This window comes from Heptranchias perlo, chromosome 11, assembly GCF_035084215.1.
Source record: "Heptranchias perlo isolate sHepPer1 chromosome 11, sHepPer1.hap1, whole genome shotgun sequence".
Taxonomy (NCBI): domain Eukaryota; kingdom Metazoa; phylum Chordata; class Chondrichthyes; order Hexanchiformes; family Hexanchidae; genus Heptranchias; species Heptranchias perlo.
This window is the reverse complement of record NC_090335.1, coordinates 60,967,489-60,993,913: the sequence shown is the minus strand read 5'-3', so window position 1 is coordinate 60,993,913 and position 26,425 is coordinate 60,967,489. Positions and strand designations below refer to the sequence as shown.

Here is a 26,425-nt window from a genome sequence, read left to right as displayed (position 1 = left end):
TTTGAATATGATCTATCAGATCAGATATTGTCCAATAATGTGCAACATTTCTAAAGTTCTTAGTGGACTGGTGAAAAATGAGATCACACATAGTGCAATTAAAATGCTGCTGCAATATCAGCAGTTAGCTGTCACCAGTCTCCCACATTCCCTTACATAAGGTATTTATTTAAAAACACAGCATTGTAAGTGTATTTGTGTATATTGGCTCTTATTATTCACAACTGTTTGACAGCACCACGAATCAGAAACTATGGGCTGCTGAGCTTCAAAAGAGTATCTCCAGGGATTGCAAGTACGTTCTTTTAGCTTCTGAGCAGCTGGTGGGTGTTTGCCTGTTCGTCTTTATCCGACCACAACATGCACCGTACATCAGGTTAGTCTGTTTTGTAGCATCGTTTGACAAAGGAAAATATTTGATATTAGCTGTATTTTCTACAAACTGCCAAAAAAATTAAACATTGTAATATCTGTGTGAAGCATAATACAGTAACTTGTGCAAGTGCATTTTTTAAATCTAAAAGATCAATACTTTTTACTGAGGCATCTCATCTTAACCCAAATTTTACTGAAGCCTGGTGAAGAAACCCAAGTCATCTAAGACATACTGCATGGTAGTTTCTAATGTCAATCGTTTGAAGATGGGAAGTATTTATAAAAATGATACCAGTGTCAAATATTTAATTTGCCCAAATTAAAACACCTTGGACCTGCCATGTTATCTGAAACTGTATTATGATGCACTTAAATTCAAAAAATAATGCTTAGAGATGGAATTTGAGATACAGAATTCTCTGAGTGATCTGAAATCGATACAAAAAGTAGTAACTTTGGGGTGAGTGGGGCAGCAATCGTATGGTCACACAAGATAATTATGGCTGAGAAAGGCCATTCGGCCCACCTTAATTCTTCCATCCAGAATACCCTTAAGTCCTCCCATTGCAGCGTCCAGTGGCTCTTAAATGATTCTAGGGTCTTTGCCTTCATCACGCCCTCTGGCAGTCTTTCCACATATTGATCATTCTGTGTGAAGAAGAACTTCCCGATATCAATCCTAAATTTGCCTTTTGCCAGTTTGAACTTGTGATTCTAGTCCAGCTCTTGCAATTTAATTTAATTTTTCAGATTTACCTTTTCCATTTTGTTTATTAACTTGCATACTTCTTTATGATCAACCTTCAGATGCCTCCTTTCAATGCTGTGAACAGTTCAGGTTTTTCCAGTCTTTCCTCATTACTCACACCTTTAACACTAGTAGAATCAGTTTCCGTTTCTATTTGCAGTGTCAGATTACAGGACTGTAGGATTTTTGATTTTTGGCTGACGTTGAAAACAGCCTGTATTGGCATTGCAGTGCTAATCAATGTTCTATACATTATAGAACGGAAGCTTTAAAAGTGGCAAACTGGAGCTTGTAAGTCTAGCAGTTAACAAGAAAAATGACAATGGTAGCAGTAACCTTTTACTACCCAGGAATGAAAGTGCAGTAAACTGTTAGCCTAGTTTTGCTCTTTCCCATTAATAATGCCGTACAGTTTGTCTTGGTCCATTATATTGCTTTCTTTCAAAGGCTAAGTACCAGGAATTTATTTTAAAGACAAAGAGCCAAATTTTGATCAAAATATCCAGAAATGCTACAATGAGCTGCAGATCTATTTTGGAGAGTTTCAGATGTTGTTAGGTTTTAAATTTGCATTGGTATAGTAATTGCTTTTTAAATTGCCCCTTTAAACTGTCCAGATGTAACCTTTATTGGCAGCTTGTATTTCCATCACCATTAAATTGATCCCATTATTATGACAGTAACTTGGGGTGCGCCAGATATAGAGGCAATGATAGTAAAAGTGTAGCTAAGGTGGACTGGCCACCTAATCCGAATGCTTGATACTAAACTACCCAAGATGGTATTCTACGGTGAGTTGAAGCTTGGTAAACGTTTTCCTGATGGTCAGTTCAAAAGATGTAAGGATTGCCCAAAGACCAATGTAAAAAAAATGTGACATCTGAACTGACACATGGGAGCACGATGCTTGTGACATGAAAAAGTGTCAAAAGATGATATCTAGCTAGATGAAGAAAAGAGAGCCCAATTGGAAATCAAGGAAAGATCAGCTGTCAGGCCAATCTGATGTCTTGTGTGTGAGAAAACATTCCTCACTAAAATTGGATTTCATAGTTGATATGAGAATCCACAACCTGTATTAAATTATAGATGAATCATCGGCTGTCATTATCAACAACGATGGACAAACCATCAGTTTGGGGTGTTCAAAAATCCTACTGCTTCCCAACTGTAGGATGACACAAAGATGTTGAGTTACATATTAAAATAGTGATATATTGCACTGTCTGGATTTAAATATCATTGTTCTGGTAAAATTCTACTGTTTGAATCTAAATTGAGCTATTATTTATATTTAGTCAATCCACTGATGCATGTCTGTAACCTTATTCTGTTACTGCTATTTTTGCCTTCACAACTCAATGCATTAAACACTTGCAGGTTTTAATTGAAATGCCTATCTGAGTAGCTTTTGGCCTGACTTATAGAAAATAGTTGATTACCCAAATATTCCTTCCTGGTCATAATTAAAAGTAAACTCCTTTAAAAGACTACCTGGACTTGATTTCAAAGCCAGCCCAGGGTCCTACATGAAAAGCGTTTGGGGAGTTTTAATCTAGCTCCTAATGGGTATCAGCTCAGCATTAATTGGCAGTGATGCAGAGAAAAGTCAGGGGATGGTTGGTGTGGAAAATGGAAAATTGTGCAGTAAGAGGTTCTCTTCTAAGATTGAGGCTGAAGCACATTGTTAGGTCAGAATAAATGGAAGTTTACCCTCTATCAAACTATGCTTTATCTGACTGCGAGCTCCTGATTGTGATCATGGCTATCTGAAATGAAAAGCATCCCATTCTGTAGTACTAATATCCATCATCTTAAGCACAAAATTTGCAAAAGAAAGTCATATTTAAGGGTAAATACCTTACCACAAACAATGAGTTGCTGGACGGATGCACATAATAGGTAATATTACATGTGAAAGATCAGGAAACATTCTTGACTTATTAAAACATTTCTTTCAAATAAATGTGATTAGCGTTGGCTGTTCTGTTTTGATAATCAGGGTTATGCCATTCTGTTTCAGGGATGTAGCAGTTGACACTGTAAAGACTGGAATGGGAGGAGCCACTGGTAACAAAGGGGCAGTTGCTGTACACATGCTGTTCCATACCACCAGCCTCTGCTTCGTTTGTGCACATTTTGCTGCAGGCCAGTCACAGGTCAAGGAAAGGAACGAAGATTACATTGAAATAGCTCGCAAACTGAGTTTTCCAATGGTATGATCAGCATCACTTAGATAAATGCAGTAAACTAATTAACAGTGGAAGTTTAAATATTTTCAACCTCATTTTGCATTGAAACGCAATCATTAAGGAGATCTTATTATGTAAATTTTGTTTTAGTAGTTGGCAGAATGCATGAAGTATTAATGTCTAAAAATAATTGAGTGGCTCACCAGCATGTTTATCTGTATTAATGACATTCAAACACTCATTTTTTTGAAGTGAGCTGAACTGTGAGATATGAGATAAATAGTGATCAACCCATAAATTAGGACTGGTTTCACTCATTTTCCTGAGGGAAGTTTTCAAAGTGTTACTTTGTAAAGTTATGTATTTTGCATTTGAGATTTTCTTAATCTAGAAAGATCCCTGTTTCCAATCAGTTTCCAGATGCATTATTAGACACAGTTTGGTTAAATAAGAAAATCACCCGTCTCAATATTCTTCTTCCATTATAACATTGATTGTGGTGGGTCTTTTAAGTAATTCAAATATTTTGATCGAAAATGACAAATGAAAAAAAATAGCTAAATTACTAATCTGCACACAACAGGCAGTATCACAATGGGTGATGAGGGATGGAGGAGTTGGTAATAGTTTAGACAATCTGGCTTATTTGTCACTTGGATCTTTAGGCCATGCCTCAGGACATTTGTTTACACAAAAAGTCAAGAAAAATAAGTTCCCTGGTAGCCAGTTGCTAATAAACTCCCCAGTGTGTCTAGTAGAGGAAAGAAATCAGATGAAGAAACATTTGTGGATATATTTGCAAATTTACCAAAAATAAACCATTTTTACAATTTCACTATTGCCAATTTCACTATAACTCTGAACAGATCACAGGAAGGTAACATTTTTTTTAAAAGGAAGTCTATCTATTTTTCTTAGAGAGAGAGAGAAAAAATGGAATGCAGTCAGATACGGAGATAATGGAAAGGCAAAATAGGAGAGCCATGCACACAGTAAAAGGCCAGAGGGAGACTAAAAAAAATTATAGTGACAAATGAATAGAGACAGTTGCAGGAAGAGGCAAAGGGCGATATCATATTGGCCGCCCATTATTCATACGCAGATTTTTCCTTCAGTTGACTTCAATGGAAAGTAAAATCAGGTGGGGTATATAACGGGCAGCTAATTCGATATCGCCCGATTTACGCCATTGCCCAAACAGTTTTATTTTACTTTTGTCCCCAAGCAACAACATGGATGGAAGCCACAATTGCAGGGAGGATGGTTTAGAGAGATGGCTACAAAATTAGCCCTTCATACACAAGTGCAAGTTGTTAATAATTGATGTTACAGAAATCTAACTGGATTATTTTTTTTATTCGTTCTTGGGATGTGGGCGTCGCTGGCAAGGCTAGCATTTATTGCCCATCCCTAATTGCCCTTGAGAAGGTGGTGGTGAGCCGCCTTCTTGAACCACTGCAGTCCGTGTGGTGAAGTTTCTCCCACAGTGCTGTTAGGAAGGTAGTTCCAGGATTTTGACCCAGCGACGATGAAGGAACGGCAATATATTTCCAAGTCGGGATGGTGTGTGACTTGGAGTGGAACGTGCAGGTGGTGTTGTTCCCATGTGCCTGCTGCCCTTGTCCTTCTAGGTGGTAGAGGTTGCGGGTTTGGAAGGTGCTGTCGAAGAAGCCTTGGCGAGTTACTGCATTTCATCCTGTGGATGGTATTATATAGCCCCTTTAACATAGTAAAACATCCCAAGGTGCTTCACTGGAGCGATTTTCAAACAAAATTTGACATCGAATCACATAAGGCGATATTAGGACAGGTGACCCAAAGCTTGGTCAATGAGGTTGGTTTTAAGGAGCATCTTAAAGGAGGAGAAAGAGGTAGCGAGGCAGAGAGGTTTAGGGAGGAAATTCCAGAGCTTAGGGCCTAGGCAGCTGAAGGCAAGGCCCTCATTGGTGGGGCGATTAAAATCGAGGATGCGCAAGAAGCAAGAATTGGAGGAGCGCAGAGTTTGCGGAGGGTTGTAGGGCTGGAGGAGGTTAGGGAGGAGCGAGGCCATAGAAGGATTTGAAAATCAGGATAAGAATTTTAAAATCGAGGCGTTCCCAGACTGGGAGCCAATGTAAGTCAGTGAGCACAGGGGTGATGGGTGAACGGGATTTGGTGCGAGTTAGGATATGAGCAGCAGAGTTTTGGATGAGCTCTACATCCTTTTTTTTTACAAAAAGGCAGTATGCCCTGTTTGTTCAGGGGACATAAGCAAGGCCGCATTTATTGTCCTTTCGTAGTTCTCCTTAACTGAGTGGCTTCAGAGGGCATTTAAGACATTTTCCCCATACCACAAGACAGTAGGCGAATGTAAGCCAGACTGAGTAGAGGCGGCAGTTTCCCTTCTATGAAGGACAATGTGAATCAGTGGGTTTTTATGACAATCGAACAGCTTTCACGGTCATTTATATGGTGCCAGCCCACAGAATACCAGATCTATTGAATTCAAATTTTACAACTTGTCATGGGATTTGAGATCTCAACCTCTGGGTTGCTAGTCCAGTACATAACCAATACACTGCCATATCTTTGAGGAAAAAGGTTATAATATATCTCTTATTATCTTGAATCTTATATGATTTTAATTTTAATAAATAGTTCGCATAGACGACTTAATTCAGCCATCCCTGCCTCCCTACACATCAGCAGGTTCAAAATAGAGGTTGCATGTTTACGAGAATGCATGGCTATATCTTCAGATCCTGTTTGTATTGCCTGGTAGGAATTATGCACTCACCTCACTTTTGGGAGAGGAGTGATGCTGCTTTTTTAAAGTCTGCTTACCATTGAAATGTTTAAATCGCACATTTATCTCCGCAATTAGTGAACTGAATGAGATTACATTGGAAACAAATGTTAGCTTCGTTTCTAAGAAGTGGTTGTTTTATGCAAAAAGCTGCAATACTGCAGGAAATTCTTGATTGTCTTTGAATGTCTGCAGTGTTACTTGTGTGTTTAACAATTAAGCTAAAATGAAGTTGCATCTGTTTTGTTCCACTGAATATGGTGAGGATGTGAAATTTTCAATGGCATGAAAATTAGAAGAACGTGGAAGTGCTGGGTAGAATAACGAAGAACAAAACATCCAAACAGCAATTCTGGAACAAAGAGTTTGTGGGCCAGTTGTTACACTTCTGCAAAAAAATGAGTTGGTTTCCTCCATTTGTAGCTGGAGTGTTAGGTGTAGTGCCTCATAATTTAGGACAACCAAGGGAGGAAAGTTGAGAGAACAGTAACTATAGTAGTATCGATAAAATAAAGGTCACAATAGCTCAGTGGGTTTACAGTTTTTTTTTTTAGCAGAGCTGTGCAGACAGGGAAGGTCCCATCAATGGGGCATGATTATAACTCTGAAAAATGATGGTGTGGGGGGGGATGTGGCAGTAAAAATTTTAAAAATCTAAAACTTGCTTCCAACCCATCCATTTCTGGTTTTAATGGAGACGGGACAAGGGGTGGGCAACCAAACTGCTCTCAGGAGGCGGATTGGTCATCAAAAGCTTTTAAGGAGGCTGCGGGCCTCCATTTTAACAGATTTTTTGTTTTTAACCCCTGGGGTTGGGATTCCTGGGCCTTCTACTTCATGCCACGTGAGAGGAGGCGAGAAGGCCGGAAACAGCAGGTAAGTACCTTTTATAGCACAGCTTGTGGACCCGGAGGAGCAGGATTGCTTCCCCCGGGCCCAACAAGCTTGCCTGCAATGACCATCCCCACCCCCCGCGGTGTCTGCCGCCGCCCCCCACCCCCTGCGATCTGCGTCATGAACGCTTATGGTGACAATTTAGCCTGTTGTATTTAATTCCTGATCTTGGGAGACCATGAGAGAGATATGCCAAGAGTGTAAAGAACAAAAATTAGCTGAAGTATATAGTCAGTGAAATAAACAATAGATTTAAAACATAAGCGACAAAATCAGTTTTGTACTAGTGCAGAGAATGGTGCGTATTTCGACTATCCAAAGCTGGAATCCTGAAAATCAAAACACTTAAAACTGGACATTTTTTTTTAAAGTGAAAAAGAATGATTACTTTTGAATTTAATTCTGAGCCTTGTGCTCTTTACTTTCTGTAGGGGAGATTACTGTTTTCCCATGATTATATATTTTGGTGTGGAGATTTCAATTACCGCATTGATCTTCCAAATGAAGAAGTAAAAGAGCTGATCAAACAACAGAACTGGGATTCTCTTCTGTCAGGGGACCAACTCATTAATCAGAAAAATGCTGGACATGTAAGATGAATGTTTTTTATTAAAAAGTGAATGTTAACATGTATCAATATTAAGTAATATGGACATCTTTTGAAAGTTGTGTTTACAGCAGACTCTTAGAATACTGCTTTTTTTCAAATAAATACCTAGCTTGGTGGGGATTGGGAATTGGAAAGAGCATGTCTTTATACATCCTGTAATTGCACTTGGATTACCAAGAAATAAACTTGACATCAGGCTACTCAACATGACACGTAAGCCATCGAGGTAATTTAAATTGAACGTGTATTCAAGCAGTGTTTTGCATCCTATCACAAGCTGGAAGTGCTGTGCCATGAAAGGCTTCTAGCCTGCTGCACACACGCTATAAGAACAGCAGTGAACTTTACCTCAAGGTGATAAATTGTTAAAGGATATGGAAAGAAGTTGTAACTCATTATAATACTTTCAGATCCCCAACTAAAGAGCATTAATGGTGGAGGCAATAACACATGCAAGATTATCTCAAAGGTTACAATATTAGAAGGCAGTTATATTGCCACTTCTGCTTCAACTCCACTGAAGTTTATAGTCTTGCACCATATTTTAAATGACCAGCCAGTCCATCGAACCTCCTGGGAAATTTAAACTTATCTTTTCAGATTCTGTAATGTTGAGAGAAAACAGGCACTCCAACCTATGTTTAGAACATTAAACATTAGTCCCCCACTCCTCGGTAAGTAAAACTCTGCACACATTGTGCTTCATCATCACTGACCTCTGTACAATCCATAATGGTGTAACTGGGTCTACATTGCTGAGGGTCGTGCTCCATAAATACTGGCCTGAGACCATATCTGTAGTATAACTCTCCAGTGAGGAGCAAATGTAGTAGTTTTCAGTCTGGCAATCAGATACGACAGTGAAATAATTTTGTTTTTTTTCCGCAGATTTTCCGAGAATTCCTGGAAGGTAGAGTAAATTTTGCTCCAACATACAAATATGACCTGTTCTCTGATGATTATGATACAAGTGAGAAATGTCGAACTCCAGCCTGGACAGATCGAATTCTTTGGAAAAGAAGAAAATGGCCTGTTGACAAATCAGGTTTGAAAAAAAATTAGTTGCTTTATAGTACTTTTCTAAAACAGTTATCTTGCTCCTTATTCCTCACGCTCGTCTGTTTTCTCTCGTGTTGTCTTCACCCTTTGCGCTATAGGGATAATTCAACACTGTTCCCACCCCCAAAAGCTTCATTTGCAGGGAGTATAGGACAGACATAGGGCTACTACATTGTAACCCCATTTCCCCAACCTGTGCTTCCTGTGAGCATAATTACTCAGTGGGAACATGGATTTATCCCTTGATTTTTAAGTTTCCTGTGTGGACTAGTTGGTTGTTTTGAATTCAGTCCTCACGTTTAAATTTTTATATTTTGTGATTTGTAAATTTATCATTTTCTGCATTGCCAGCAGGGATCTATGCTCAAAGGGAACACCCATCAGAGAATCGGTATTACAATATTGTAGCCCTATCTCTGGCTTGTGCTCCTCGGAATTCGTTATCTCGCTTGGAGCACTGGTTTGATGAATTGACCTATTATATCACAAGCTAATTTACAGAACTCCAGCTGTGTTTAAAGGATGCATATTGTGTGAAGAATAAAAAATATCCTATAATTTCTAATAACCTTAAACTATTAGAAAAAAACAGTAAGTCAGCTACTGTTCCAACATTCTCATTTTATGCAAAGGGCTGCCTTCATTTTTGTCACGAGATGCAACAGGGTCTTAAGCAGGATTTGAGTGGAGTTAACCTAAAGGTCATAGGCATAAGCTATTGCAGCTGTATTTGTCACATTTTACTTCCATGGAGAATTGGTAGTTGACATGTCAAATAATAAAGTTTAGATCATTCAAAGCTATCTGCTGCGTCCCACTGTCCCTGGCCTTTTTTTTTGCAGAGGGAGCATGTGGGTAAGGAATTTCATGGCCTTATAGTTATGTTCTGTATTTTCCAGCTGAAGACCTAGATTTGCTGAATTCCAGTATTAAAGATGAACCTAGGCTAAGTAATTCATGGAGTCCTGGAACACTGGTATATTATGGAAGAGCAGAACTGAAAACATCTGATCATAGGTATACCAAACATGTCATTGTTCAAGCAAAATGAAACCTGTTTTTTTTTAAAAGTGGAACATCTTAAATGTGCAAGAATCTTAAATTACAAAATAAACCGTGATGATTTTAAATTAGTCATCTGATTTCATAGTAATCTGGTCAACCATAAATTAGGGTATTTTTAAAACAGATGCCTGAAACTGGTGGCTGTACTGTAGAAGGACTATATTGAGGCACTGGCTAAGGATTTGCTGCACTGTGCCACAATGATATTCATCGTTGGGCTTTCCAGGAACAGATTTGCGATGGCGATCAGGCAATCTGCCACACAATAGAGCAGAAGGGTAGAAAAACTGTCTGGGTTTCTGTCCTAGGCCTCTTACTAACTGACACTAGAGATATTTAGTGGGGGCTATAGAGTTTTCCTGAATTATCTCACTGCCTTCACCGTTGGCATCTAGGATACATGGCTGGAGAAAATGCAAAACAGCCAATATACAGTTTTGCCTACACTGCTTATTCAAAAGTAACTATTCATTGACACGAGAAGACTTTGCTTCACATTTACTTATGATGTGATGTGACACTGGGGTAGCATAATCTACTAAAGTGTATTTTCAATTTGTTGAGTTACTCCTGAACTTCAAGGAACCAGCTTATTTCAGGACTGTGGAACCTGGTCATAGTATCTTAAGTACTAGTTCAGCTATGAGAGTCATCAGATTCCGTGGTCTTTGGAGCCTCACTTAACTTATAATGGACATGTCTGTCTAAAGTAGCCTAGTCTGGGAATGGCCACATGAGAAAATCTTTGCATGCTGCACAATTCAGTAGAGAATTGGTGTGAGGATTGGGGGAAGGGTAAGAGAGAGAGAGAGAGAGAATAACCATAAGCACTGATTATGTATTTCATTCTTTATTGCAATCAGCCCAACAATACTCCATTTGCTTTGTCTATTTGTTATAAATTGTATAATTCAGCACATAAATTGTATATAATGTTCTTTTTATTTCATTAGGCCTGTGGTCGCTACTATAGATATAGACATATTTGACGTTGATCCCGAGGCTCGACAAAGAGTATACAAGGAAGTTATTGCTCTGCAGGGACCACCTGATGGCACAGTGGTAGTGTCACTGACCAGCTCCTCCTCAGACTACGATTATTTTGATGATAACTTGATAGACCAGTTGCTTCAACAGTTTGCCGCATATGGTGATGTTATTTTGATAAGGTAACAAACTACATATGTCTGTCTGTCTCTATTCATCCAGCTTATGTTTAGTGTGTGTTTGTCACACTGCAGATATCTCATTTTTCTACAGATTCAGAACAATCCTTTTGTGTGTGTGTGTGTGTGTGTGTGTGTGTGTGTATAATGTAGTATATATATTTATTTGCTGAAATGCTTTCTAATCTTCAAATTCCCCTTGCTAAACAATAGTTTAAGCTTCTGATTCATCTGTGGTAGTGTTTACTTAACAATTAGAGTTTATGATATTAAAGGCACATCATTGCACATGTAACACACAATATATTATTATGCTGTTAATGGTATACTGCTTCTGTCTTAATAAACAGTGTATCATCTGATGCCACAGGAGACAATTAGTATGGATATATATTTTTTTCGCTGCCAATTGTCTCCCCTCCTCCCTCCTCTCCTAAATGTATTAACTCCTTGCTGGTGTATGGTTCCACAGGCACCAGTCAGCCTCCAGTTCCTCACCCGCATGGCCATTGTTTATGTGCAAGCCTTGCCAGTAAGTGTTGGCAGCTATTCAACTGCAGAAGGTATCACTGCCAGCTGCAGTACCGTACCTGCCGAAAGTGCACATGCACATGGATTTCCATCAGGGGTTGCTGGACAGCAATTAGGAGTGGGAACCCTGGTGAGGCCAGGAGAAAGATTGAGGACCAGAGCAGCAGTTGGGTCACAAATTTTTAAGAACTCGGGGCGGGGGTTTGAAAAAAAATTCAATACATAGTGATTGGAATATGGAATTTTCAAGGGCATGGGGGAGGAGCAGGAAAGTTGGAGTAGACCAGGTAGCTTAAGTGGAGGAAAAACGCCAGCACGTACTTGATGAATCAGATGGCTTGTTTCTGCACCGTAACACTCTGCGGCTCTATAAGTGGTACTAAAATAGGATTTGCTCTTGGGGTCTGTTAACGAGATAGCTTCACTGAAAAATGCTGTTCCATTAAGATGCAGAATTTCTGATTATATTACAGCCTTATGATTTCCTGACTCTAGCATTTTCTGGCAATCTTAGTTTCTCTATCTGCAAATATAATTTGATAATCTTGCAATGTGAATACCTTGCAGAACAACATTACTGATAGACATGAGTCCGCACTGCACAGATGGCCACTGTTGGCACAAAAATTACATAAAGTAGACCTAAAGAGGTAGCATGCTTGAAGAAAATGATGGAATGATTTCAAGACTGTAATTGTATATTTTGGGTACAATTAATTTTACTGCTACAGCTTCACTATTGTGGCTCCATATGAACCCCTTGATGAGAATTAATACCTTTTTATAATTCTCTTTAATGCACTCTAGTGGTATTCTGTAGGTAACGATTGTTGCAACCTTGTCACTGGAACTTAACCTTCTCCATTACACAACCTTCTTCTGTGTGTTTAGTGTATATCTGAATATAAAAATTTGATTGAAAAATGTCCTCTTTTAAGGTTTGTAGAAGACAAAATGTGGGTGACATTCTTGGAAGGCAATTCTGCTCTCGCAGTGCAGAGGTTAAATGGTACTGAAGTAAGTAAAAGTCCTATCCAGAATGGATTGTAAATGTGATTTGCTAAATTTTGCCCATGGAGTGTTACAAATACATTTGTCATGTAAAGTTCTTCTTTCTGTGCCTTTCGGCACATGAGACAACTCGTTTCTTCCACTGTTTTACATCAAGCAGATCATGCTGTGGGTTTTTTCATAACGAAGCTCTTTTTTAAGGAATCGGCCATTAGCCTGACTCGCACATCCATACCAGGAGGATTGGCTATATACAATGGCGTTGGTGGGGGGGGGTCGCCACTCCACTCCTCTCCCCTCCCCTCCCATTAGACATAAGTACCCCGCTGTCTGGAGTGGGGTTTAAACCCATAACTTTCTGACTCCGAAGTGGGATAGTTACCACTGAGCCAAGGCTCATTCCATTACAATATATATGTGCATGGAAACTCCTGAGAAGCTGGTCCATTGTGGCAAGGTAAAGAAAGAACTTGCATTTATATAGTACCTTCCACAGTCTCAGGATATCAGGCTGTCCCAAAGAGTTTCGCAGTCAATTGAATATCTTTAAAGTGTAGTCGCTTGTTTTGTAGTCAGACAAGATATTCAGTTTGCACACAAGGTCCCACAAACAGTAATGAGATACATAACCAGTTTATTTGTTTTGGTGGTGGTGATTGAGAGCTGCATATTGGCAAGTACACCATGGAATTTTACATCCATCCAAAAAAAAAAGTCAAGTGCTAGTGCTGATAAATAGAGAAATTGATCAGTATCTGGCCAATGATTAGTCAGAACAGTAGTCCCTCTAATAAACTACTATTCTCCCCCATATTATATTTATTTTCCCCCACTCTGCCAAGTTACTCTCCTGAAAGCACTGAGAAACGCCGAGGATTTGGTTCCACCGTTGCTCACCCCCGTCTTGTTCCTCACCGAGTAGGCATTCTTCATGTGTCAAACTAAAAATCAATTGGCAGCAAGCTGTTTGACTGTGGGATCTATTACAGCTGAGCCCAATCCTATTCTTACCTGATGTGCACACATGTGACCTTGCCAACAAGGGTCACTGGATATCAGTCAGAACAGGAACCCTGGCTGATTTTTTTTCCCTCCCCTACTTCCATTTAACCTCGAGGTACTGAGGCAATGGTAGTGTAGTGGTTATATAACTGGACTCGTAATCCATTGGTCTGTACTAATAATCCATAGAAAGTGAGTTCAAATTTCACCATGGCAGTTTGAGAATTTGTGTTTTTTTAAAAATCAGGAAATAAAAAGCTAATATCAGCAAACAAGTGACCACGAAGCCATCGGATTGTTGTAAAATCCAACTGGTTCACTAATGTCCTTTAGTAAAGGAAACCTGCTGTCCTTACTTTATCTGGTCTATATGTGACTCCAATCTTACACCAATATGGTTGACTCTCAACTGCCCTCTGAAGTGGCCTAGCAAGGCACTTACACACCAATAACCTGCTCACCGATACTTTGACCTGATCCATTGGTTGTGGGATCATTTATTTCTGGCTATAGCATGCAGCTTTCGCTGTTTAACATGCAAGTAGCCCTCTGTTGCAGCTTCATCAGATTAGCATCTAGTTTTGACATATGCTTGATGCTGCTCTTTTATACTCATCAATGATCCAGGGTTAATCATGGTGATGGAGGAGTGAGTGATCTGATGGGCCATGAGATTACAGACTGTGGTGGGTTCTGTCAGGTCCCCTTGGCTCCAGACCTTATTACAACGTCAGCAATATGCAGGCCATTTAAGGTGTCAGCCTTGGCTCAGTGGTTGCACTCTCACCTGAGTCAGAAGGTCGTGGCTTCAAGCTCCATTCCAGAGACTTCAGCATATAATCCAGGCTGACACTTCAGTGTAGTACTAAAGATGAAGAATTGTATGAAAAAGGAGAGAAGAAATAAGAAAGATCTGAAAATTTACTGACACATTATCTTCATTAAAATATTTCATGGAATACATAAGACCTAAACCTCTACCATTCCTGGACATTACCTGCAAAATTCTAGATGATCCCTATTTGAGCTTTTAAACCTCTTCCTGCGCTCTGATGCCTTCAGAAATAATACTGGTCTTTTGTCTAAGATAATTAGCTTATTCCATTTTATTCCTTCAACGTATTACTGCTCCTGTTGGTCAGTTGCAAATATATTGCAGTCAGCAGAGCTATTTTTTGTTTAGATGTAAGTGGTAGATTTTACAGGTCTGGTGATGTGGACTGGGAATTCCCAAATGATAAACCACAGTCCATTTCCAGATTGCAAAGCCATTCTATCCAGACCATGCTATCGGGTGTAGTGAGCAGAGTCTGCTGATCAGCTGTGGAGGAGCTTGTTAAGGGTTCTCCTCAGACTTAGTTTCTTTCTAAATCTAAATGTTGGAGGAGAGTGTGAAAGAAAAAGCATCAATTGGCTGCAGTAATGAAGAGTTAAGGGGGAGAATAACAGACCAAGGGAGAGAATGAGAGAGAGAAAAACACAGAAATAGACTCAGGGACAGAATAGCAGAAACTAGAGTAACAGACACAGAGAAATATAGAAGCAGAGGAGCATAACAAGCATAGGTAGAAAGCAACAGAGATAGAAAGAGAGAAGAGTACTAGAGACCTGGAAAGACATTTCTATTGACTGCATTAAAAACTAGGAATTTTATGGAGTCCCAAAAGAAAGTGATTAAAATCAATGAATAAGGGAACCTTGCCTGAATACTGACAGATGCATGTGACTAACTTGATAGTATGTTCCAGAATCACTGAAACATACCTTGATTAAAATGTTTTGGAAAAAAAAATGTCATTGTATCAATGCAGGTTTTGGGCAGGACAATCAATATCCGTCTAAAGAATCTAGATTGGAGCAGCAAATTGGAGGAAGAGATGAGTCTGGAGAGAATTGGCCTTGGTTTATCAGTCTCTGCTAGCTCTACACTGCTTGGAGAGGATACAGATGTTTCCGCTGACTATGACATGGAAGGTGTGTGGGAGGAATTCAAGTGTAAAAGCATACAGTTAATTAAAAATCACATTTTCATCATTTTAATTTCTTTAAATTAGATAATGTGACATTTTATTATGTTTTGTGAGTTTGTAATCTGTAACTTGATGTCACTTAAATGCCTGTGCAGTATGTTAAAATGCATAAAGACATGTAGTAAAATGATTTGGCCCTGCATAAATCAATGATCCATGGACAAGCATCCATCAGAAAATAGTTTAACTGTTTAAATGTTTATCATATTTGGGCATGTTAACAAATTGCTGGCAGAATATGAAATGAATAACTAAATGTCACTTATAACTGAAACTGTTCTAAAATGAAACTTGAACATTAAGTATTGTTTGGGTATTCCACATAGCTTTAATTGCAGAATCCCATTATTGATCAGCAACAGTGATAGGCAGTCAAATAATCACTTTTACAATTTTAAACAAAAATAATCATTTTGGTTTGAAAGGTAACCCAGTGCAATATACACATTCAACCATTGAACAATTGAAGAATTAATCAAGTTTAGTACAACTTTAAAAGCATTTGTTACTAGTTTGTATTGCATATAATGTACCTAATACTGTTTTAATCCAGGTGATGTGGATGATTATAGTGCTGAAGTGGATGAAATTCCTCAGCATTTGCAGCCTGTCTCTGGTTCAGGTTCAGGCACCTCTCCAGCTTCGACCCCTAGGACAAGTCCCTGTCCATCGCCCACAATACCAGAGATGCCTCCACCTTCACTGCCGAGCAGACCAAGTCGAGCAACTCAAAGAACTTCCACAGTTCTACAGGAACAGTCACATCAAGGTAAAGGTTTGCTATGAATATCAACAAATGTAAGGAATCTTACAACACCAGGTTATAGTCCAACAATTTTATTTTAAAATCACAAGCTTTCGGAGATTATCCTCTTCGTCAGGTGAACTATAACCTGGTGTTGTAAGATTCCTTACATTTGTCCACCCCAGTCCATCACCGGCATCTCCACATCATGAATATCAACAGTATACTTAGAAATATAGAACTGTCATTGTATGCAAACTAGCCCATCTCTTGGCCATTACTGGCAGTGATATAATTTAGTTACCAATTCATTTCAGTTGCTACCAGTTTGCATTGCTCAGCACAGAAGCCGTACGATAATAAAGCCCTTCTATTTCCATAGTATTATGAAACTTATGAAAATGATAGGCAGATGTTTTTGTGACTGGAAGCCTGTGGCCAGTGGGGTACCACAGGGATCGGTGCTGGGTCCCTTGCTGTTTGTGGTCTACATTAATGACTTGGATATGAATGTAAAAGGTATGATCAGTAAGTTCGCTGATGATACAAAAATTGGTAGGGTGGTAAATAGCGAGGAGGATAGCCTCAGTCTGCAGGACGATATAGATGGGTTGGTCAGATGGGCGGAACAGTGGCAAATGGAATTTAACCCGGAAAAGTGCGAGGTGATGCACTTTGGAGGGACTAACAAGGCAAGGGAATACACAATGAATGGGAGGACCCTAGGCAAGACAGAGGGTCAGAGGGATCTTGGTGTGCAAGTTCACAGATCCCTGAAGGCGGCGGAACAGGTAGATAAGGTGGTAAAGAAGGCATATGGGATACTTGCCTTTATTAGCCGAGGCATAGAATATAAGAGCAAGGAGGTTATGATGGAGCTGTATAAAACACTGGTTAGGCCACAGCTGGAGTACTGTGTGCAGTTCTGGTCGCCACACTACAGGAAGGATGTGATCGCTTTGGAGAGGGTGCAGAGGAGATTCACCAGGATGTTACCAGGGCTGGAGCGCTTCAGCTATGAAGAGAGACTGGGAAGATTGGGTTTGTTTTCCTTGGAGCAGAGGAGGCTGAGGGGGGACATGATTGAGGTGTACAAAATTATGAGGGGCACAGATAGGATGGATACTAAGGAGCTTTTTCCCTTCGTTGAGGGTTCTATAACAAGGGGACATAGATTCAAGGTAAAAGACGGGAGGTTTAGAGGGGATTTGAGAAAGAACTTTTTCACCCAGAGGGTGGTTGGAGTCTGGAACTCACTGCCTGAAAGGGTTGTGGAGGCAGGAACCCTCACAACATTCAAGAAGCATTTGGATGAGCACTTGAAATGCCATAGCATACAAGGCTACGGACCAAATGCTGGAATATGGGATTAGAGTAGACAGGGCTGATGGCCGGCGCGGACACGATGGGCCGAAGGGCCTCTATCCGTGCTGTATGACTCTATGACTCTATGATAAAGACCATCAGGTCCATCAAATCTGCCCCACAGTTGTGATGCCTGAAATATTATGATTAGACACACCCTACCCACTAGCAGCCATGCAATCTCCTGAGAGAAACAAAAACACAGATAAAACCCAAGGCCAGTTAGGGCGAAAAAAATCTGGACAATTCCTCTCCAACCCCTTTAAGCAATCAAAACTAGCCCATCTCTTGTAACCTTTCCTTGAGGAAACTGCCTACTCTTGGAGACCATGCTTATATTGTCTAGTATCTCACCCACTTTTGAGATGTGATCTCATTTCCAGCCAGGAACTGGTCCAGCTGTCTTTTGTAGGTATGCAGAGAAGCAGCACTCACTGTACAAGCTGGCAACTTGCTCCATGGGTCTACTGTTCTCTGGGGAAAAGAAGAACTGCCTCACATCTAACCTAGCCCTAGCCTTGTGCAACGTATCCATGACCCCGGTCTTCCCCAATCTATCAATCTAATCCTTTTAACTAGTTTATATACCTCTGTCAAATCACCTCGAAGTCTATGTGTTTCTAAAGTGAATAGACCCAGCTTTTTAAGCCTATCCTTGCATATACACCACCTGATGGCTGCCTAAGGAAGGAACACTGGATTTCAGAGAAAGGGGGCTACTTTGTCTGAAGGTTATAACTTTATATTTCAAGTGTAGTTACCTTTTTTCTCGGCTACCCACAATGAAAAGTATTATGTTAAATTCTAGGATAAAAAATAATGTTATTTTTCCTTATCATACAAAATAATCCATTATGATTCTTTGTCCAACAGCTTGTTCAAAATATTAGAATGTAATGATGTATTATGAGAAAAATTGGCTAGCCTGGATGACCTTTACAGAATTTTTTTTTAAATCTTGTTTTATTTGCTTATTCATTTTTTCTAAATTATATACATCAGAAACAAAACAAGGTCAATATTAGGAAGGCTAATCATAGGCTACTGTAAATAGTCCACCTGGTTATATTATGGTTGTTCTCTCTTGTGATTGGCTCTATTATTTCAACCATGGTATATGACCGAAGGCTCTACTGTGCTCCATTGTGTCATTATTGTTAAGTCATTTTTAAAAAAAATCTTCTTCAGCAGAGTTCCAGCATGTTCCACCACATAAGGAAAGTAGTCAATCCCTGGAACCGAAACGACCACCTCCTCCACGTCCTACAGTACCTCCTTCAAGACCTGCTCCACCACAAAGACCACCACCTCCTTCAGGTAGATGAGCGTTTTTCCCTGATCTTATCTCAATATTTTAAACTTTCAACAATGTATAAGCGATGCAAGACAACTCTGCTCAGCTGAGACTCTATTTAAGTTGGGCCTTATAGAAAAGAAAATGACTAAACTTACAGAGCCAAGACCATGATTGGCAACCAAATATTCTTCGACTTTGTATGCGAGGTTCCGTGTAGCACATACCTTTGTTTTGTTATTTTTGCTAGTACTGGTGCGATAATTGTTGAGTACAATGTAAAATGTGAGCTAAAGTTAGATTTACTGGTCCTAGATAGTCAAAACTACAGTCCATTATCTACCATCACCTGCCCTGTGGATAATGGAAATTGACAAGTAATCGAAAGTCCCCAAATTTTGATCTTACACTTGTGGTACAGGAATGAACACAAGTATACAAATAACAAAAAATATATAGTTTTATTTACCAAGAAAAGGGGATTGAATCTAAATAACAAAATATTATGTAGTTTTGATATCCCATACAAGGCTTTGTGCTGCATAAATTCTGGATAATCAGAAGGCAAATAATTGCAGCGTTGATCATAAAGGTTCTATTGCAAATTCTTTCAGAAGTAGTTTTCAATTTAAATTTGTTCACTGGTTGGCAAATTCATCAACTTTAGCCCTTTCAGGATTGGAGTATCTTTCCTGCACTAAATATCCAAATTTTGTTTTTTAATCCTTTAATGTATAATCATTTTATAGATGCATGAAAAAAGCATAGTTGTTCAAAAGCTGAACATTTCCAGATAATTTAACTTTATGGCTTATATACGAAGAAAGAATGAGGAGGAATGGATTTATGTAGCACCTTTCATGTCCTCAGGATACCCCAAAGCGCTTTACAGCCAATTAATTATTTTTACAGTGTAGTCACTGTTGTAATGTAGGCAAACTCCAATTTGCACATAGCAAGGTCCCACAAACAGCCGTGTGCTAATGACCAGATAATCTGTTTTTTAATGATGGTTATGGGATAAATGTTGGCCAGGACACCAGGAGAACTCCTCTACTGTTCTTCAAATAGACGCATGGGATATTTTACATCCACCTGAGATAGCAGACGGGCTTGATTTAATATCTCATCTGAAAAATGGCACCTCCAACAGTGCAGCACTTCTTCAGTGTCAGACTGGATTATGTGTTCAAGTCTCAGGAGTAGGGCTTGAACTACAACCTTCTGACTCGGAGGCAAGAGTGCTACCACACAAACAAAGTGCTTGAATCTTAAGATACTGCAAATCTTTTTGGGTGGGGGTGGGGGAGTTGAAGCAAAAAAAAATCACATAATACATAACTGGGAATAAGAGGTTTTGCAAATGGAAGAACAATCAAAGTTGGTAGGTAAATGTAGTATTGCAATCTATCTGTGAAGCCTGTATCTTTCAGTTTCAAGGTGTGTAATACTTGTACCTCAAGTCAGCCATGATGTGCTACTTCAGTAAATTTACTGTATTACAGCAATGGGTGAACCACTATTGACTATTGCATTTAAGCTGCAGCAGGACCGCGGTAAACATCAGAAGCTGTATTCCAGGCTCTGGACTTGTGTTTACTATGCCACAGGAGATCTACTCTTCATTATGAATTAGACTCGAGCAAATTTAATACTGCTGAAATCCTGAAATATTGGCTACTACCTTCAATGATAACTGCAAAAAAGGAGGGGAGTAGCCAATATGGGTCTACATACTGAGGCAACAGTGCTTCCTACATCTAGAAATGTAGAGGGATCAGGGGATAAACATCACTGAGAGGGGAAGTAAAAATGTGAGAAAGCCAGTAATCTTTTCTGTTTTTCCAGAAACCACAGAGATGATCTTTGTATTTATTTTGGACTGAATACCAGTAGTATACCAGTGGTGTAACAATCCCTGCAGCTTCAAAAATACACATTACTAGTTTGTAAATTTTTTGAACTAATGCGAAACCACTAAAATAAGTAACTTTTATGCAAACTTGTGCGTCTGATTGTTTTTAGTGAAATGAAGAAAATCCTTCTGCAAGGGACTATCCTCTACAATGGAAATTATGTCCATATCGAATTTTACAATTATTCTGTGACAGCGTGAATGGGCGCAGAACAGTGAATGTCCATCTTGTCTCTGGGATTTCTTGGTAGAATGCCTTATTGCTCCGTGAAGACAAAATGGCAGTTTTTTTTAAAAAAGAGAGCGGGGGAAGCAAGAGATCTCATTTAGATCACCCATTCTTTCTGCAGTCTTAGGGTGTCTAGAATTTGTGCAGATTGATAATAGTGGGAAATGGGACCACTGCCAATGGTCAAGAAGAATAGTTCTAGTTGTTACTGTGATAAGTGCCCTGCATGCAATGGACCCAAAGCACATTTCGGCTATCAGTTTTATTGGGATTTCTGGACATTATATTGCTGCAATAAATATTGCTGATACATAATCCTTGTGTGCTTTCTAGAAATGTGTGTGTTTTAACAAAAAATGTATCCTCTTAATCTATTTGTATTATTCACTTTGTTGCATCTGATATTAATTTGAGTAGTTTTCTTATGTGTATAAACCTTCATCATGGAAAATTTACGGCACAGAAGGAGGCCATTCAGCCCGTTGTGTCCACGCCGGCCGAAAATGAGCCACCCAGAGTAATCCCACTTTCTAGCACTTGGTCCGTAGCCTTGTAGGTTATGGTACTTCAAGTGCATATCCAAGTACTTTTTAACTTTGATGCAGGTTTACCACCCTTTCAGGCAGTGAGTTCCAGACCCCTACCACCCTCTGGGTGAGAAAGATTTTCCTCAGCTCCCCTCTAATCCTTCTACCAATCACTTTAAATCTATGCCCCCTGGTTATTGACCTCTCTGCTAAGGGAAATAGGTCCTTCCTATCCACTCTATCTCGGCCCTTTATAATTTTGTACACCTCAATTAAATCACCCCTCAGCCTCCTCTGTTCCAAAGAAAACAACCCCAGCCTATCCAATCTTTCCTCATGGCTAAAATTCTCCAGTCCTGGCAATATCCTTGTAAATCTCCTCTGTACCCTCTCTAGTGCAATTACATCCTTCCTGTAATGTGGTGTCCAGAACTATACGCAGTATTCAAGCTGTGGCCTAACTAGTGTTTTATGCAGTTCCAGCATAACCTCCCTGCTCTTATATTCTATGCCTCGGCTAATAAAGGAAATTATCCCGTATGCTGCCTTAACCACCTTATCTACCTGTCCTGCTACCTTTAGGGATCTGTGGACTTGCACTCCAAGGTCTCTCACTTCCTCTACACCTCTCAGTATCCTCCCATTTATTGTGTATTTCCTTGCCTTGTTTGCCCTCTCCAAATGCATTACTTCACACTTCTCCAGATTGAATTCCATTGCCACTTTTCTGCCCACCTGACCAGTCCATTGATATCTTCCTGCAGTCTACAGCTTTCTTCCTCATTATCAATCACATGGCCAATTTTTGTATCATCTGCAAATTTCTTAATCATGCCCCCTACATTTAAGTCCAAATCATGAAGGCTGCGCTAATTCGGAGTTCACTGCAAGTGCACAAGCTTATGCAGTTTGATCACAGTATACACTCAGAGATCCAATGTGACTTAATCAGCTTAGAAGGCTGCTGCAATATTTTTTCTTAATCGTCTGCTGAAGTTGCATTTTAAATTGACTGTTACAATGAATGGTCTATATATCAATGCGTTTTACAGACATTTTATTAAAAGACTGTAAGTAACACACTTTTTAAAGAAATTTATATTATCTAGTTGTTATTTCACAAAGTCAGGATTCAAGCGGTTAATGTTAAGGATTTTCAGACGAAGTATTTAATTATGTAGCCTGTAGATACCAATACATTTTTCGGACTATTTAAAACTTTGTCTGTGTGTGACTGGCTTTAACTATTTTTGTGTATTAACACTAAACTTGTGCGTGCTACATAAATACTAATATCCTTCTCTTCACTATCATCCTCTTGCTTCACTAAGGAGCTAGAAGCCCAGCACCTACTAGGAAAGAGTTCAAAGGTAAAAATAATGTGATATTTTAAGAGACATTTTGATCCATTTCTCTAAATGCTCACCTGTGGTTATAATATTTACAGCTACAAGATATTTGCATGCTGTGCGTAGAACTGAAATGTTTTTTTCTGTCCTTCAGTAAAGTAGGTGGTCCTGTTTAAAAATAAGTTTTCTCCCATTTTGCATCTTTTATTGTCTCGGCCGATCACAAACCATTCCCCAGCCCAAGAGAGTACTGGCCTGTAACCTGCTCTTATGAGTTTGTCGGTGTCAATAGGAAGTGCACTATGGGAGTGTGACTTACCCTTTCATTTTAATCTCTGCGGGAGAGATTCATACTTTCCTCTAAGCACACAGGCTATAACACAAATTCCCCACATAAGTGGCACGCACCCACGATGTAGCTTAGCATGTAACATGCTATACAGCCATTGTATTGTATAATTTAAAATTGTGTAATTTAAAAATCTTCAAATAATTAAATTATATAATATTGATGAGACATCTCATACTTGCTTTTCTCACTTGATGACCAGGATTTAATCATCAACGTTACTGCACCAGTAATAAGAGCATCCTTATGTAGAAAAATTGATGACCATCACCCCTTCCCCTCTCCCTCATTCTATTAATGAAGAATAGTATCTTTCCATTTGCGATTAGTGACTTTTAACATTACATTCCTTTGACTTTTCACATGGAAAAATACCATTCTTTATTAATGGTTGAGATCAAGAAGTTGCCAATGCACCAAATTTGCTATTTCTGTTTTCAGTTAAAATTCTTATCTGTTGAAATAATCACTACTGAGGGGTAGCTTTTTTTGCTTCTAGTCAATATAAAGTGGGAACAAGACTGAACAACATAAGTAATTTTACCTCCTTCATTATCAACAGTTTGTTTTTAAATCTCCTGAGTTTGCATTCCCTATCAAAGATAACATCAAATATTATTTCCAAATCTTGTATTTCAAGAGCCATTCCACCTCCATTTTGGGTTGCAGAAACTCCATCTCCATTAATATTTTCCTTTTTGTTATGCGATCTTTTGTTAAATAAGATTGTAACTCATGCAGGCTATGTATTGAGCTAAACAATCACAAACAACAAGCTAAAGAAATCAACAAGATTGCTTTGAGTATTAATAGTCCACTACACAGTGTTGTTTCCCACTCTGTGCAGTTCTGCTTGACTACTATTCCCATTAATTGTCCTTTGGAAACTCAATATTAGCGTATTCCACAGACAATGTGGTATGGGCTATCTTCATGCTCAGCAAGTACCTTTTTGTTTAATCGTGCAACTGCTTTTGTAAAAGGTAAATAGGTAAACCTGCTGACATGTAGATGGTTAGATTTTCACCTGTGTTTTGGCTTGTTTTGCTTTGCTGTTTTCTGCCCTTGGTGTATCCATTCTGATGGTTTCTGTGTAGAGAACATATTTTCTTTTTTTTCATAAGGTCCTGGGTCACCTGTCAGTCCAGGGTTAGCTAGAAAGGAAATGGAAGGTAACTCTTGTTCGTGATATAACAGAAGTATAATGTGTTAGAGTTAAATGAAGAAAATCTGTTTTTTTTAGTTTGTGTTAAAAATAACTTAGAAATAATTGGTTTTTGCATGCATAAAGTTGTGATATTATTAACTTGAGTTGTCTGTGGGATTTGTGGCTTGTGTTCTCTTCACTTCCAACGTTTCATTGGAATAGAAACTTTACAATCTTTCCATGAAAGCAGAATATAACTTTAAAAATAAAACACTGTACTGCAGGTGTACAAACTATCTATGTACATAACAATTTCTGAGTGGTTGTTTCAAATGTAGTGCTGGCAGTATGCCTGCTTCCCAAAGATGGTCACAGGATCTAGTCCCAGGAATATCTCTCTCTCTCCTTTCTCTTTCCCTCCCTCCCTCTCCCTCTCCCTCTCTCTCTCTTTCCCTCCCCCTCTCTCTCTTTCTCTTTTTCTTTCTCTCTCTCTCTCTTTCCCTCCCCCTCTCTCTCTTTCTCTTTTTCTTTCTCTCTCTCTCTCTCTCTCTCTCTCTCTCTCCCCCTTTCCCTTTCCCTTTCCCTTTTTCTTTTTCTTTTTCTTTTTCTCTCTCTCTTTTTCTCTCTCTCTCTCTCTATGCTTCTATTTATGTTTCTCTCTCCTGCAACTATTTAATCAGTTTTCAGTCAAGGAACTGGATTGTGCTGTGTACTGTGACTAAGAGCATTAGCTGTGAATCACTGACTGCACAGCATGAGCACAACCCCAGTTTTGACTAAAATTGCTGCAAGTGTCATTCGTATCTCTTTACAATACTGATAGCAGAAGAGTTTCCATAGCAAGTTTTTATTCTACACAAGTTTCAAAAACAATGCACTAAAGCAGTCAACTTTGTTCAATTGAGAAGCACAATAATTTAATGTATTGGATAAGCTTCACTACACTTCCGATTATGCATTCAATTTCCAGTATTATCTTGACAATTGAATTGGATAGGCACATGTAAAAAGTTGCATCAGTAATAAACTCAATCCCTAGGGGAAGCTACAGTATTTTATTAGGAGTAAAAAAAAATCCGATTTCATTGTTCAAAATTGAAAGTTGGATTGACTGATTCATTGTGTAATTTGCACATCACTGAATAATAAGCATTCAGTACAGCAATCAATGTGAAATTTGCTTAATTCTCTTCATTTGCTGCATAGTACCAAAAAGCCCAGCACATGGCAGAAAAGAACTAGAAGGTAAACCTCTATCTAATCCGAAATGTCTTTGTTTAAGTGCAAAGATGAAAATAAAAACCATTTTACGTTACCCAGTGCTTTCTTTTTCTCCGCAGGCCGTGGTCAGTCTTCTCCACAGGCAATCTTGAGTTCAGTTGGTGCAGGAGCTGGAGCTGCATCCAGACCGGTATGTTCATTAGAGTTCAGTAGAGAAAATGTTGAGATACTGTTGTGCATTCAATGTAGCAAGAGGGGGAAATTTAATTACTTTTGCTATAATTCTGTTGACTAAATTATTTGAAGCTTTTAGTTACATATCAGTTCTCTTTCATTACAGAGCATACCACCACGAGCTGGGGTTATCAGTGCACCATCCAATGTGCATATTAAGCCAGCTGTAGGAGTACCACTCCCAGAAGCTCCGAGCAAACCTCCAGAACTATCAAAAGGTTTGTATTTCTGAACATGCTAAAGGAACACCGTTTCTAGAATTTCCCTAATGTTCCTATTTCCAGTTCCTTCTACTCTTCCTTTATAGTTTCCATCCCTCGCCATTCTGAAGCTAGTCAACAGTAACAACTTGTATTTATATACTGCCTTTAATTTAGAAAATGTCTGAAGACACATTACTGAGGGGGGGAAAAAGGAAAAGATTAGAGCAAGGACACCAAACCATGAATGTAAGGAATCTTACAACACCAGGTTATAGTCCCACAGTTTTATTTGAAAATCACAAGCTTTCGGAGGCTTTCTCTTTCGTCACGAAGGAGAAAGCCTCCAAAAGCTTGTGATTTTCAAATACAACTGTTGGAC

At 39.1% G+C, this 26,425-nt stretch overlaps 1 protein-coding gene and 1 long non-coding RNA gene across 5 annotated transcripts in view; one reads left to right on the top strand and one right to left on the bottom strand.

Moving 5' to 3' along the window:
- The window catches only part of synj1 (synaptojanin 1), a 131,040-nt gene that overhangs the window by 90,432 nt on the left and 14,183 nt on the right, over nt 1–26,425 (top strand). For 2 of the 4 annotated variants that reach the window (XM_067993188.1, XM_067993186.1), the window contains 13 exons: nt 236–376; nt 3,147–3,339; nt 7,426–7,584; nt 8,493–8,649; nt 9,563–9,680; nt 10,682–10,897; nt 12,364–12,442; nt 15,250–15,412; nt 16,022–16,237; nt 18,767–18,895; nt 24,366–24,413; nt 25,729–25,799; nt 25,950–26,061. In XM_067993188.1, the coding sequence (XP_067849289.1) occupies nt 236–376; nt 3,147–3,339; nt 7,426–7,584; nt 8,493–8,649; nt 9,563–9,680; nt 10,682–10,897; nt 12,364–12,442; nt 15,250–15,412; nt 16,022–16,237; nt 18,767–18,895; nt 24,366–24,413; nt 25,729–25,799; nt 25,950–26,061 (1,802 nt within the window). The remainder of the gene's footprint in view (nt 1–235; nt 377–3,146; nt 3,340–7,425; nt 7,585–8,492; nt 8,650–9,562; nt 9,681–10,681; nt 10,898–12,363; nt 12,443–15,249; nt 15,413–16,021; nt 16,238–18,766; nt 18,896–24,365; nt 24,414–25,728; nt 25,800–25,949; nt 26,062–26,425) is intronic. The other 2 variants (XM_067993185.1, XM_067993187.1) reach the window with 2 other exon arrangements.
- On the bottom strand, nt 7,633–26,047 carry LOC137327417 (uncharacterized). Its single transcript, XR_010964445.1, has 4 exons — nt 25,705–26,047; nt 24,269–24,395; nt 14,226–14,303; nt 7,633–8,634 (listed from the first exon to the last, which is right to left on the bottom strand). It is a non-coding gene; the product is annotated as an uncharacterized lncRNA (long non-coding RNA).